The following is a 15,793-nucleotide window of genomic DNA, read 5'->3' on the forward strand; positions in this document are numbered from 1 at the left end:
TTTTCCCCCTCAAATATAATCGGGTTTTCAGTTTCCTCTCAAATTTTGTTCTATAAGAAGGGTTGGAAATGCTGAAGTCATGAAGAGAGCACTAGAAGTTACTCTACATTTGAAAAAGTATGTTGATGAAGTACAAAAAAGATCCGGGAAACAGAAATTTAATTTTTTTTTTCAAACATCGCTTAGAAGATAAATTCCTTTGTCCAATATTTGAATTTCTTGTATCATTAGCAGTTGACCTTGAGGAGTTTTTAATTGTCAGTCAAATGACTCTCTCTTTCCCTTTTTTGTACAAAAACTTATTCAGTTTGGTGTATACCACTGCTTCTCAGTTCATAAAGAAAACTGGTATGGAAATGGTGACAAATTCTGGCAGACACTTTCTGAGGCATCAAGGAACTGTCAATCCAGTATTAGAGGAAATTATTGTCGAGTGGGACTAAAGGATGGGTACAGCAAGCCTTTCAAATTAATGCAGCAGTTATTTGGAGATGAAGAGGCTTGCACAGGATAAACTAGTGAGGAGAGTTGCATCAAAATCAGTCTTTGGGCTGAAGATCACAACAGATAGATCATTATAAACTAATGTTGTGAAAACATGGCGCCATTTAACTAAACAGTATCCATAAATTCATTTGAGGAAAACTATTGGCCTGTGGTGAACAAAACATGAAAATTTAAAAATTGCTGTTTGCAGTGGTTTAACAAGAACTAAAATTAAACTTCACCCACATCTACCAATGAGCCAACCTGCTTTACCTACAATAGAAGCTATGAGATCATTCAATTTAATATTCCTAAAACTTTTTGCAACCAATTATTTTTAAAATTTGTTGCAGCCAGTTATCTGTATGGGGTTATTGATTCCAGTCATGATCCACTGATATTGTAATTGCAAAATACTAAGGTTTTTTTTTTTCTTTTCCTTTTGTGAAATGCATAATTTTACAGTGCTGAGCATTCAGAGCAAATTGCCCATCTTTGTACTACTTTGAAATCTTATCAAGATCTGACTAAATCAGTATGACCTATAATATAGAGCTATACACATAATGAATGCAGGCACTGCCAGGCTCAATTCTGCTGTGGCATCAAGAAAAGTGTATTGTGCAGTGAACTGACTATGTGAAAAATGTTTGAACGTGTGGTGAAATTCTTGCCAGTTTGTTCTGTGTCTTAAACTGCCATATCTTAGAGGGGGACAATTTTATGCATCTCAAGTTCACTGCAAATTCCCCACTTCTATGTACGAGCTATTTCATAATACTCCAGACTGAATTAATGCAAATGTGCTGCAACTAACATACAATCCAACATTTCTTTTAACTTCCAGGTAGTTTATGTAACACTCAACTTAAAAAAAAAAATGCAGAATTACTGTAATATCTGAAATGGTTTCCTGATAGAACACAATCTGAATTTATATGTTATTATTTATCAGATCTTTGATGAAAAATATGTTGTTTGAAACAAGTTTTACACTGTGTGACAATAAGTTAGCAATTCTTGCCTGCTGTGCTGAAATACTAAAAACTTAGTAATTATATTTATGTATTACACAATCAATGTTTCTGTAGTTCAGTTTCTTACAATAAGTTCCTTTAATAAGTGGTAACAATGCTGAATTGAATGGAATCTCTGGGAGAATGAATCATGTAAAAATAATTTTCACAGATCATCTGGGTTATCTTCAGATATGCAGTTATAATGAAACATCAAGTACAAACGAAGGCACAATTTTTATTTACAATATTATGTACAATGTTCATTAGTGGGAAATGGCCCATACCACTGTTATCTTAGACTCCACTGTCTTGAATACTCCCATATAAACATGGCTCCTGTAACATGCACATTAAGTGAGCGGATCACACCCAGTTGAGGAATTTCAACACACGTGTCCATTATAGGGAGCAGATTAGCGGGAATACCTTCTTTCTCATTGCTAAATAGGAGAAAAAAATGTGAACCAATAAGAATGTAAATAACTGATATAAACATTGGAAATGGATGACATATATTGCACATACCCCAACAACACAAGAGACTTCTTTGGAAAGTTGAACTCATTGAGTTTGACACTATTGGAGGTTTGCTCTGCTCCTATAACAATATAACCATGTCTCTTCATCTCCAACAAATAGTGTGGCAGTAGAACTGATTTAACCTAAATCACAGAAGAAAGCAAAATATTTGATGACAAGAATTTACTAACCAAACATGTATGCATATATGAAAGTGGATGACATAAAAATTCACTGAATCTGCAGTCCAAAAAATTCTTATTATGGGATTTATTTTTAAATTGTTAAATACTCAATACATTTATATGAAAAGTGATAAATGATGTGGATTTTTTTTCATTCTATTGATTCTTTTCCCCTTAAAGTGAATCACAGTTAGCCATTTTAAGTGTTGAACAATTTGTTTTGGATTAGATAAACCACACACAGAAAAGAACTACTACCAAAAGTGTAGTGAAATTAAAAGACAAACATATTACAACTTCCAATTGTACACAATCCAGCCACCTCTACGTAATTCAGAACTGACCACTAGATGTTATGAGAGGCAGACTCGCCAGTTTAAGAGGAGGCTGGGAATAATGTGTTGTCAGTAGTTATAGCAGAATAGATCTGTGAGGAGAGCTCAATGATTCTGACGTGGACTAGACATTAGATTTCATCGTAGTAACAAATCCATCAGGAGCATTTCACTTCTAAAACTGCCCAAGTAAACTGTTGGTTGATTGTGAAATGGGGATGCGAAGGAAAAACCACAGCTAAACCAAGGCTCTAGGCAGACCTCAGAAACTCAGGGAGCTTCGAGCACTGTTAAGTGTGGTGGTAAAATAATCACATGAAATCAGTGGTAGAAAGCACTCTTGAGTTCCAAAGTGCTACAAGCAGTCGACCTAGTAGAATGACTATGTGTAGGGAGTTAAAAATAAAGGGGAACAATGGTGAGCTGCTACTCAAAAGCCACATTTTTCTGTAGGTAATGCTAAGCGACGCTTCATTTGGTTTAAAAAGCAACGGCACTAGAAAGTGAATGACTGGAAACAAGTGATTTGGGGTGATGAATCATACATACACTGTGGAGTGACAACTCATATATACACTGTGCAATCCTATGGAAGCGTTTGGGTTTGGCGAATGCCTGGAGAACATTACCTGCCATCAGGTGTGGTTACAACAGCAATGTACAGAGGAGCTGGTGTTACAGTATGCAGGTGTTATTCATACTTGGAATGTGGTCACCTTATAGCAGTTACAAAAGTGATAAACGTAGAAGGATATGAACATATTTTACAGTGCTGTATACTCAGTACAGTAGAGGAATCTAGAGATGATGATTGTATCAGGATGATAATGCATCCTGTCGTACAGCAGCATCTGTGAGGCAATGGTTTGGGCACAACATTCCTGAAATGGACTAGCCTGACCAGGGTCACAACCTTAATCCAATGGGATACCATAGGGATGAATTGAAACATTGACTGCTCCACAGCCCAGCATCCAACATGCTACCTTCTCTGGTTTTGGCTCTTGAGAAGAATGGGCTGCCATTCCTACACAGACATTCAAAAACTTCATTGAAAGTGTCTAGGCAGAGTTGAAGCCATCATAAAGGTGAAGGGTGGACACTTCACATATAGTGCCTACATATTGTACCTTAGAAATAGAGGCTATACTTGCCCTAAGCATGAGAAAGACTCACAACTACAATACAAACAGATGAGAATCTAAATGAGCATCTCATAATGCATCGCAAAACAATGCCATGACATAGGAAGAAACTTTTTGCTTTTGTCAGGGGTAAATTGGACACTTAAACAGTAAGCAGATGCAGTGAAAAATTGTGAAAGCACTACTTTAAAAGAGAGCCATAAAACTGAAATGTCACATGCCAAAGAAATTGTATGAATAAGCATACTGTGATTCACCAGAAAGTCAGGGAAAAAACTTCTCTGTGTAGCAGGTACCCCAATTTGCCTGTAATAATTTATAAGTACACAATTAGTTTCTGCCTTCTATGCCATCCTCAAGTGATTTTGTGATCCTGCAATAGATACTAATTGTGAATTACCAAATTATTACAGAAAAAGTGGAAAGAAGCTACCCTTTTTTACTAATAAGAACAAAGTCAATGGACCTTATCTGTTAACGTAATCTAGATCAGAAGGAAGCTGATGAATTATGTATGTTTGAGCACCATGTAAACACAGGAATCTACATGTTAAAAATGTTATTAGGAAGGCAAAGAGTATGTGGTATGCAAATAGAATAGCTAATTCACAGGATAAAATTAAAACCATACGATAAGTTGTGAAGGAAGTGTCTGATCAGCAAAAGGTCAACGATATAAAGTCAGTTTGTTGTAAAAATATTTATGTTACTCATAAATCAGATATATGTACAGTATTTAACAATCATTTTCTGAGCATTGCTGGTGAATTAAATAAACATTTGGTTTCTACAGGGAATCATATAACTCGCTAGGCAAATGCCTTTTGGAGATTGATGTCTGATATACTCTGTGATACAGACAAGGGGTAGATTGAGTAAATAATTAAACCACTGAAGACTAAGGACTCTCATGGGTATGATGGAGTGCCTAGCAGAATATTGAAGTACTGTGCTGCACATGTCAGCCCTGTGTTTAGCCATATTTGTTATTTTTTCCTTTAAGGATGGTCAGTTTACTGAACGATTAAAGTACTCAGTAGTAAAGCTGCTTTATAAAAAGAGAGAATGGGATAATGTAGACAATTTTAGACCTATTTCTATGCCACCAGTGTTTGCTAACATTATTGAAAAGGCTGTGTATGTAAGGATAATTGATCATTTTATATCACATAATTTGCTATCACATGTACAGTTCGGCTTTAGAAGTCATTTAACAACTGAAAATGCTATATTCTCTTTTCCCTGTGAGCTACTGGATGGGTTAAACAAAAGGTTTCGAACGCTAAGCATATTTTTAGATTTAACTAAGGCGTTTGATTGTGTTGATCACAAAATATTGCTCCAGAAGTTGGACCATTACGGAAGAAGGGGAGTAGCTCGCAATCGGTTCACTTCTTACTTTAGCAACAGACAGTAAAAGGTTATTATTCACAATGTTGAGAATGGCTGTGTTGTGGGGTCTGAGTGGAATACGGTCAAGTGGGGGGTGCCCCAGGGATCAGTGTTGGGGCCACTCCTATAACTTATTTATGTAAGTGATATGCCCTCTAGTATTACAGGTAACACTAAAATATTTCTCTTTTGCTGATGACACTAGCTTGGTAGTAAAGGATGTTGTGTGCAACACTGGCTCGGCTTCAAATAGTGCAATTCATGACAAGTTCTTTGCTTGTAGAAAATAAACTAATGCTAAATCACAGTAAGACTCAGTTTTTACAGTTTCTAACACACAATTCGACAAAACCTGACGTTTTAATTTTACAGAACGGGCATATGATTAGTGAAACTGAACAGTTCAAATTTCTAGGTGTTCAGATAGATAGTAAAGTGTTGTGGAAAGCCCACATTCAGGATCTTGTTCAAAGATGTAATGCTGCCATTTTTATTATTCGAACGGTACCTGAAGTGAGTGATCATTCAACACGAAAATTAATCTACTTTGCTTATTTTCATTCGCTTATGTCGTATGGTATTACATTTTGGGTTAACTCTCCCCGTTCTAAAAGGATATTTTTGGCTTGGAAATGGGTGGTTCGGGCAATAAGTGGTGTAAGTTCACGAACCTCTTGTTGACCCCTGTTCACAAGCTTGGGTGCTTTGACACTGGCCTCTCAATATGTATTTTCCTTACTGTCATTTCTTGTTAATAATATTAGCTTATTCCCAAGAATAAGCAGCTTTTGCTCTGTTAATACTCGGCAGAAATCAAACCTGCATCTGGATCAGACTTACTTAATTCTGTTGCAGAAAGGTGTGCAGTATACTGCTGCATCAATTTTCAATAAACTACCACTACAATTCAAAAATCTTAGCAGTAATCCACACGCTTTCAAATGGAAACTGAAGAGCTTACTCATGGGTCACTCCTTCTATTCTGTGGAGGAGTTCCTTGAAAAATTAAGCTGATTCTTGTTGTATTGTTGATTGTGTTTACTTAAACTTACGGACTGACTTTTTTCAGGTTCATAAACATTTTATTTTATCTGTTATTACTTTTATGTTGTAGTTTCATGTACTGACATGTTCCATGACCTTGGAGATTTGCTCCTCAATTTGGTCCTATGGAACTTTGACATGTAAATAAATAAATCGCAAATGCATTTTATTAAAAGGTTAAATGTGTCACTACTTAATAACCTGGTGCTCATTCTGAACAGAAACTAAGCCTAATCAAAATTGTGTGACATTAGTGAGGTGATTTTCTGTGGCATTGTTTCTGGTATTTATGGAGTATTTGCTGTTAAGGGGAGTTGGAACGTCCTATCCTGACAATGTTAAATTTAGTGACTTGGCTTCCCTGTATTTCAGGAACCACTGTAGCCACTGACATGAAACTTTTACAGGACATTAAACTGTTTGTTCTGAGTCTATTACATTTCAGCCACTGCCTTCGGAAATACAATTTTTTAATTATATGGTTAAAATTATGTGTACTTTTTTGTATGTTATCCTAAATAATTTTAATTAAATATAACATTATGTTCTTCTTTTAGTTCAGTGGACTCAGGATATGTATGTTATTATTCCCTGAAAATGTGAATACTCTAGTCGAAGTGGTTTCTGAGATTTAGGGAAAAATGCAACAGAAAATGTAAATTTTCAGGAACGGCTTCTAAAGTTTCAAAAAAGACTGTAACGCAATATATGCTTAGCTTTTTTATTTTTAGTCACTCAGAAGCACCCTACGCCATACTGTATATCATCCTCTTGATCTTTTTCCAAGTTTTTTCTTCTTTCTGGGCTCCTAAGTGGCCAACCAAGGAGCCCAGAAAGAAGAAAAGAGGCCAACTGTGCTGCATACTCTGCTTTATCAATGTGAACCTTGTCCATCCATTCTCTGATGCAGTTTGTTCCAGGATTAATTCCCCTATGCTGTAGCACTTTCACCCTCCCAATGTTGCCATCATTAAAAGCAATAACAGCATCACTGACTCCCCACTTTAGTGTCTTCATTCCAACAGAAACATTTTTTGGTACGTAAGTCCGTATAAGATTATTGAATGACTCATTGGGATTTTGAGTCTGACCATGCAGATACTTCTTCGGTAACTCAGGATTTGTCAGGTCTCTGTAAATAGGTTTTATGATATCCATGACTGCTGCTGGGATGGAATGTTTATGGCTGTATGTTTTGTACTGTTTGAGTACTGGGCATTGCGGTAATTGCACTATGAATCAGGTCCATAGGCCAAAGGAGGTGTACTGGTTTCTCATCAGTTGACAGTCTGTAGCTCATACTGCCTGCTTCATTTTCAACAAATCCTCAGTATTATTTCTAATGGCCATCCCATAATACTGCTGTAGTTCATCAATCATTTTGTCAGTCAGTCTGACTCTTATGGTTTTACCAACAGAAGGTTTCTTGTCTCTCAAAATTTGTTTCAACTTCCTCAACTTGGTGCCCATCCTCTTCTGATCATGACCTTTATAACGCAGCAATCCACAACCTTCTATATAAAAAATTACCGATTTTATTGGATCTTGAAGTAATGCACATAAAGATTTTAACATTTTCAACTGGTGTAGATTATATTTTAAAACATGAAATAAAATACTTCCATGTAAGTTTACAAGTGATATACATATCATTTTTTCGGAAAATTGCAAATTTTATAATGATATAGCGACTGCTACTCATGTCGACTGCTGTGTCTGCACACGTTAGTGCCATCCACAGATACAGTTGTGTCACGAATTCAGTGACTGCATGGCAACAAATGAATGATGTAAACCACCAAGTTTGAATCTGCTGCTTGGAGCACTGAATAATGTTGTTTCCTACTCCTTGGAGTTATAACTTTTGTTTTTATGTTTATGCTGTTCCTTGGTTACTGTTTTTGTTTACAAGTTACAAGTTACCCATAGCAACTGTGTTTCTTTTTCTGTAATAATAAACCATTCAAGTATATTCTCAGTGCATGTTTGAATATTTATTAAGTACGGGTAGCTCTACATGATGAAAAAATACCCATCAGTGGTGACCCCGACGTGATTCGCACTGAGAAAATCGGTCCCGCAGCAAATTTGAATGGAATCGTCTGCAGTATCGAGACCGGCTGTTTGCCTCCCACCATTTTGGCCACATAATCCAGTTCTATGGTTCGTTCAGGTTGAGGCCAGCTTTGCTGATGCCGGAATTACAGCAGATGTGACTAAGTTTGCATTAATAGTGAATCAGCAACGCTACGCTTCCGAAGTTCAAGATATAATCGCAGCACTACTGACCAAGAATGCATGAATCCAATGAAAGATTAAAGACTGAGCTTATTCATAGAGTTGCAGTATTGTAGGAAGACCGTATCAGAGAAAACCGTCTCAGTACCTGCATCACCTACGCAGAAAGGTGGGCATTGGAACAGTGCCCGACAATCTTCTGCGTACGCTATGGAGCAGCCGTCAGCTGCCGCAGGTAAAGGTGAGCATCGCATCGCAGAGAGAGATGTCCCTGGATGCTGTTGCAGAACTGGCCGACTGCATTCAACATGCCATCACTCTGGACCAACAGGTTAGTGCTGTGACAATGTCTGGTAGTGGCGCGTCCATGGCCCTTCCCATTTCATGTGCAGATTACGATGCTCTGTCCGCCAAAGTTGATGCACTGAGTACACAGATTGGCACACTGTTGTCACAAGGAGATCCTAGTAGCTACAGAGGATGTAGCCGCAAACGATCTAGGAGCCATTCCTTGACCCAGTCTGTAGATGGTGGTCCGACCACTTGTTGGTACCACAGAAGATTTGGTGAGCAGGCTAAAAAGTGCACTAGCCCCTGCCCCTACCCAAATGCAAATGGTGGTTGGATGTAGGAACCACCAACTGCTCAACTACATCCTGGCGCCTATTCATTACTGACAGGGTATCAGTCCGGAAGTATTTAATAGACACAGGATCCGACATTAGTATCCTGCCCTGAATGTCACTGCACTGCTGCAGGCCACCCACTGCATTTAGCTTGTCTGCCGCAAATAATTCAGCAATTTTGACGTATGGCACGCGGCTTGAAGAATTACATTTGGGGCTCTGCCATCAATTCACATGGTACTTTACTGTAGCAGATGTGGCCGAAGAAATAATCGATGCCGATTTATTAGCTCACTATCAGCTCCTACCAGATCCGGATGTGGCGAATTCCCGCCTAATAGATAATGTTACTGAACTTACAACCACTGGGTACCATCGTGATGCCAGAACATACAACATCAAGGTTATACAGGTTGCAGACGAGGAGTATCGCTTGCTGCTGCGTGAGTTCCTGACCTTAATGAGGCCTCCAGGCACGTTGCAGCAAGTTTTGCACGATACGGTCCACCACATAAAAACTACGGACGCCTTGCAATTGCTAAAGCAGAATTCGACACACTGTTACGAGAAGGTATCATCCGACCCTCAAGTAGTCCATGGTCATCTGCACTGTATTTAGTACCCAAAAAGGGAGGAGCCTGGCAACTTTGTGGCAATTACAGAGCGCTCAACCCACGGACCATGCCTAATCGCTACCCAGTGACACTACTAAAAGACTAGCCAGAAGGCATTCCAAAGACCGCTATTATTATGCCAATTGGGTTGTATCAAAGCAAGTTTATGACCTTTGGCCTACATAATGCTGCTCAAACCTGGCAGAGGTTCATTGATTCTGTCTTGCGTGGGTTGAACTTTTGTTTTGCCTATCTGGACGATGTGTTGGTGTATTCTCCATCCAAGGAGCAACATTGCCAGCACCTGAGAGAAGTTTTTGAGCATTCCGAGAAGCACAGCGTGGTGTTAAACACAGCTAAATGTGTGTTTGGTCATTAAGTCGATTTCCTGGGTCATCGAATATCTTTATCAGGCATATTACCACTCACTGAGAAGGTTGAAGCCATATTGGAATTACCCAAGCCATCTACAATAAAAGAGCTATGCAGATACTCAGGAATGTTCAATTTTTACAGCCGTCGTTTACCACGCACTGCTGAACAACAGGCGCAGTTGAACGCAGCTCTGGCTGGTCCCAAGTTTAAGAGCAGTCCTATAGTACAGTGGACCGAGGAGATAAATGCAGCTTTTGAAGCAACCAAAAAGAGCCTAGCACAAAGCAGCACTGCTGGCACACCCCAAGCTCGAAGCCCCGCTGGCATTATGGGTGGATGCGTCAGCCATTGGTGCAGCTCTCCAACAATGGGTGGACGATGCCTGGCAGCCGCTGGCTTATTTATCGCACAAGCTGTCACCTGCACAACAAAGATGGAGCACATATGGTTGAGAACTTTCAGCCATATAACAAGCAATCAAGTACTTTTGACCACAGGTTGAAGCACGAGAGTTTGTGATGTACACTGACCACAAGCCTTAACATATGCCTTCAAGAAAAACAGCAACACTTGTTCTCCATGGCAGTACAGCCAACTGAAATTTATTAGCCAGTTTAGTACGGACATCCACTAATGTGGTTGCCGACTACCTCTCTAGAGTGGTTAGTGTCTCACAGCCTGTGGACATGACGGCACTTGCCAGGGCGCAACAAGAAGATTCCAAGCTACACACCATATGGCTTGACAACACTGCAGAACTCAAGTTACAGCAAGCCGACATTCCTGGTGTGAACATGAAATTGTACTGTGAAGTGTCACATGGCAGATCACACCCTTTTGTTCCCGTTGCATTTTTCAGGCCAGTGTTCGAGTTCTTATATAATCTTTGCCACCCAGGAGTCTGATCGACATTCAAGCTAGTGTCTCAAAGGTTCGTGTGGCCAGGAATAGAAAGAAACTGCTGCGAATGGACGAGAACTTGCTAGCATTCCCGACTTTGCAAAATCACTCGCCACATTCATACCGCAATAGGAGAGTTCCTGGACACTTCCTCACGCTTCACCCATGTTCATCTTGATGTGGTAGGACCACTTCCTCCATCGGATGGCCAGCGTTTCATATTCACATTGATTGACAGATATACGCGATGGCCTGAAGCAGGACCTAAGGACAACATCTCCGCAGAAACACTAGCCACTGCTTTCACATCAACCTGGCTGGCGAGATCACCACCGACAGAGGCCAACGCAGTTCACAAAGTTGGCGAAGTTCGGTGGCTATGTCCATCACGAAACGACAAGTTATCATTCCGGCCAGCAATGGCATGCTTGAATGTTGGCATCAAACGCTGAAGGCAGCGCAAATGTGCCATGGGACATCTTGGATGTCTGCACTATCCATAGTCCTGCGCTGGGTCTACGAGCCACATACAAACCAATATAGAGTCCTCGGCAGCTGAATTGGTTTATGGCGAGACTCTGTGCCTACCTGAGGAGTTTGTCGCGCGCGCGCGCACACACACAATGGTCAGACGCAACACCTCAACTTCCAGCACCGCTGCCACAACAGTTTGGTGCAGAACCTACATGCACCACCCACTCCGGATGACATGTCCGCTTTCCGGCCAGGTTCAGAGAAGATGCACCACGCTCCGCTTTTACCAAGAGGGCTCCTGTAGCGACCGCTTCTTACGTCGACTGCTGTGTCTCGACATGTTAGTTCCGTTCGCGCCATCCATAGATACAGTTGTGTCGCTAATTCAGTGACTGCACAGCAACAAATGATTGGTGTAAACCACCAAGTTCGAATCCGCTGCTTGGAGCACTAAATAACTCCGCCGCTTGGAGCACTAAATAACGTTCTTGCCTACTCCTTGGAGCTATAACTTTAGTTTTTGTGTTATTCTGTTCCTTAGTTACTGTTTTTGTTCACAAGTTACCTATAGCAACTGTGCTTCTTTTTCTGTAATACCAAGTAATAAACAGTTTAAGTAGATTCTCAGCGCGTGTTTGAATATTTATTAAGTAAGGGTAGCTCTAAATGACGAAAATATATCCGTCAATGAAATAAAAATCCGAAAATGTGAAAAAAATTCTTTTTCATTCTATCTCTCATTAACAGATTAGGGATGAAGAATTACAATCTACTGCAACTTCATCTTCCTAATAATACTGTTGAGGTCAATATGACCCATAAGCACATCTGAAATATACATCTCCCTTGTTTTTAAAATTGTTATTTTTGAAATATTTGACTTTCTTTCTTTCTCTTTGTCAATTGTATACGATGATGTTTTATTTTCAGTTTTATATTTACAACTCATTAAAATTCATTTGTGGTTTTTGCACTGAGCACCACTGGAGTCTGAAAATATGAAAATAATATTTCCAACTTATTTTTGTACCCACTGTTAGTGTTTCTTGCCTCAGCAGCCATTGCTTTGTATTGCCTCAGTCATTGGTGTTTTGACTCAATGTGTCATAGAATTACATTATGAGTAGAAAATGTTTCAATAGTTTAAAATACAAGCAGTTCTGAATGAAGAACAGGAATTAAGTGAAATATCATCTAATGACAATGGAGAGATTGATTTCTGAAGATCTCAAATCAGAATATTTTTAAGTAAGCATATTTCGTCTACCCGTTTACAACAGCAGTAACAACAACAACAGTAATAATAATAATAATAATATGTAAGTAAATGTGTGAGATAGTAATCCTGTTGATTTCTTAGCCACAAATGGAAAATAAATGTGGGGAAAAAATGCTAAGAAGTCAGCATGAAACATCTTGAAGACTGGTCTATGTCCATTGCGGCATAGTGTAAGGAACGTAAATACTGTGGAGTCAGCATTTGACTTATTTATGAATGATTTTTCTGCGTGCAGAACAAGTCGTAGCAAGAGCAAGAACTGCAGCTTCACTCATTCCCCAAAAACGGGGAAGATGGTGACAGTATAGAGTACCATGTATTTCACAGATGAAATAATGACATCTAGACTATAATGCAACTAAGTGTAGACACAATGGGCAAATTAGTCAATACCTACACTGCAAAATGTATGACAAAAAGATGGGCCACAGTTATTTTTTATGATGTTTTGTATATTAGCGCCCTCAGTAATTTCATAATTTGGCTGGACTTAAATCCTGACTGGAAGAAAGAAAACCACTTCAAAAGGAAATAATTTGTTCTTGGACTGAAAACAGCTCTAGTACAGAAAAACAGAAGTTTGACAGCAAGGTTTCTTTCCTTCTTCAGCACAAGTGTAAAGGGGGAAGGGGGAGGAAAATGTGGACACTACTCCTTATGTGAAGGGTTTCTTACTATTAAATGTAAGAATGTTTCTGATAAAGTATGAATATAACAGGTGTTTATACACATAGTTTTTCTGTTTTCAATTCAGTAATTGTGTTTTTATGTCAGTTCATTAAAGGAAATGAAACACAGACAATATATCCTGTGTAAATTAATTGGGGTCTTTATGACCCCAGTGGTACTTAGTGAAATAACAAAATGTGGTGGTAAAAGGGTTAAGCTTGTAAAAAGTTATATAGTGACTATGATTTTCTTTCAGTGTTTTGTCATTTCTCACTAACTTACTGGTGCTAATGCATACTGCTTTTCAAGTCCACATACTCCTTGGTAAGGTACAACACCCCCCCCCCCCCCCCCCCCCCCCAAAACACACACACACCACATACTTTTAATGTCTGCTTATGTGCTTCGTGCTTCACAGATTCATAAACATATTCAAGGGAAAGAGTACCATATTTGTTGTTTGACTTCAATAAGGTGAAGAACCATACTCATGAACCAAATTACACATTGCAACAAACAAACATGCAACACTAAAGTAAGTGTATCAAAGTTCTCACCAGGGAGAACACAGGTCTTAAAATATCAACCTGCAGCAACAACAGGGAGCACGTGAAAAGTGACAAAGCAGATCATAAAAGTCAAAGCCCACCACATTCTTCTATTATTTTCCGTTCTTTTTAAATACATAAAATTAAGTTTTAAATAGACAACAATTCCCCACCCTCAACGCAAATAAACACTCCATGCATACCTGGGGGAATACACCAGTAACAACCTGCAGAATGTCATATTGATGAACTCATGAACTTTTCTTTTTTTTAGTAATGGAATATGCATCCTAAGTGGCCACTTGTTGATGGTGACGATGATGTGATAGTCGCAACAGATAGTGACATGTATGCCTTTTATTACTAGGTAAAACATCATAAAGTAATGTTTATTCTCTGACTGGCATCATCAAATCTTTCACGTCACTAAAGAAAATTGTCAGTATGAGATTTTCACTCTGCAGCGGAGTGTGCGCTGATATGAAACTTCCTGGCAGATTAAAACTGTGTGCCCGACCGAGACTCGAACTCGGGACCTTTGCCTTTCGCGGGCAAGTGCTCTACCATCTGAGCTACCGAAGCACGACTCACGCCCGGTACTCACAGCTTTACTTCTGCCAGTATCTCGTCTCCTACCTTCCAAACTTTACAGAAGCTCTTCTGCGAACCTTGCAGAACTAGCACTCCCGAAAGAAAGGATATAGCGGAGACATGGCTTAGCCACAGCCTGGGGGATGTTTCCAGAATGAGATTTTCACTCTGCAGCGGAGTGTGCGCTGATATGAAACTTCCTGGCAGATTAAAACTGTGTGCCCGACCGAGACTCGAACTCGGGACCTTTGCCTTTCGCGGGCAAGTGCTCTACCATCTGAGCTACCGAAGCACGACTCACGCCCGGTACTCACAGCTTTACTTCTGCCAGTATCTCGTCTCCTACCTTCCAAACTTTACAGAAGCTCTTCTGGGAACCTTGCAGAACTAGCACTCCTGAAAGAAAGGATATAGCGGAGACATCGCTTAGCCACAGCCTGGGGGATGTTTCCAGAATGAGATTTTCACTCTGCAGCGGAGTGTGCGCTGATATGAAACTTCCTGGCAGATTAAAACTGTGTTGCCGACCGAGACTCGAACTCGGGACCTTTGCCTTTCGCGGGCAAGTGCTCTACCATCTGAGCTACCGAAGCACGACTCACGCCCGGTACTCACAGCTTTACTTCTGCCAGTATCTCGTCTCCTACCTTCCAAACTTTACAGAAGCTCTTCTGCGAACCTTGCAGAACTAGCACTCCTGAAAGAAAGGATATAGCGGAGACATGGCTTAGCCACAGCCTGGGGGATGTTTCCAGAATGAGATTTTCCCTCTGCAGCGGGGTGTGCGCTGATATGAAACTTCCTGGCAGATTAAAACTGTGCGCCCGACCGAGACTCGAACTCGGGACCTTTGCCTTTCGCGGGCAAGTGCTCTACCATCTGAGCTACCGAAGCACGACTCACGCCCGGTACTCACAGCTTTACTTCTGCCAGTATCTCGTCTCCTACCTTCCAAACTTTACAGAAGCTCTTCTGGGAACCTTGCAGAACTAGCACTCCTGAAAGAAAGGATATAGCGGAGACATGGCTTAGCCACAGCCTGGGGGATGTTTCCAGAATGAGATTTTCACTCTGCAGCGGAGTGTGCGCTGATATGAAACTTCCTGGCAGATTAAAACTGTGTGCCCGACCGAGACTCGAACTCGGGACCTTTGCCTTTCGCGGGAGGTAGGAGACGAGATACTGGCAGAAGTAAAGCTGTGAGTACCGGGCGTGAGTCGTGCTTCGGTAGCTCAGATGGTAGAGCACTTGCCCGTGAAAGGCAAAGGTCCCGAGTTCGAGTCTCGGTCGGGCACACAGTTTTAATCTGCCAGGAAGTTTCATATCAGCGCACACTCCGCTGCAGAGTGAAAAT

General features: G+C 40.2%; 1 protein-coding gene across 1 annotated transcript in view; it reads right to left on the reverse strand.

Annotated features, from left to right (window-relative positions):
• Positions 1 to 1,720: 1,720 nt before the first annotated feature.
• The window catches only part of LOC124619696 (probable methyltransferase TARBP1), a 134,174-nt gene continuing 120,101 nt past the window's right edge, over positions 1,721 to 15,793 (reverse strand). Inside the window, exons 10-11 of the mRNA XM_047146251.1 lie at positions 2,031 to 2,167; positions 1,721 to 1,945 (exon numbers count right to left, since the gene is read on the reverse strand). Coding sequence (XP_047002207.1) covers positions 1,795 to 1,945; positions 2,031 to 2,167 — 288 coding nt within the window. The 3' untranslated portion in view covers positions 1,721 to 1,794. The remainder of the gene's footprint in view (positions 1,946 to 2,030; positions 2,168 to 15,793) is intronic.

Source organism: Schistocerca americana, chromosome 6 (assembly GCF_021461395.2).
Source record: "Schistocerca americana isolate TAMUIC-IGC-003095 chromosome 6, iqSchAmer2.1, whole genome shotgun sequence".
Classification (NCBI taxonomy): Eukaryota; Metazoa; Arthropoda; class Insecta; order Orthoptera; family Acrididae; genus Schistocerca; species Schistocerca americana.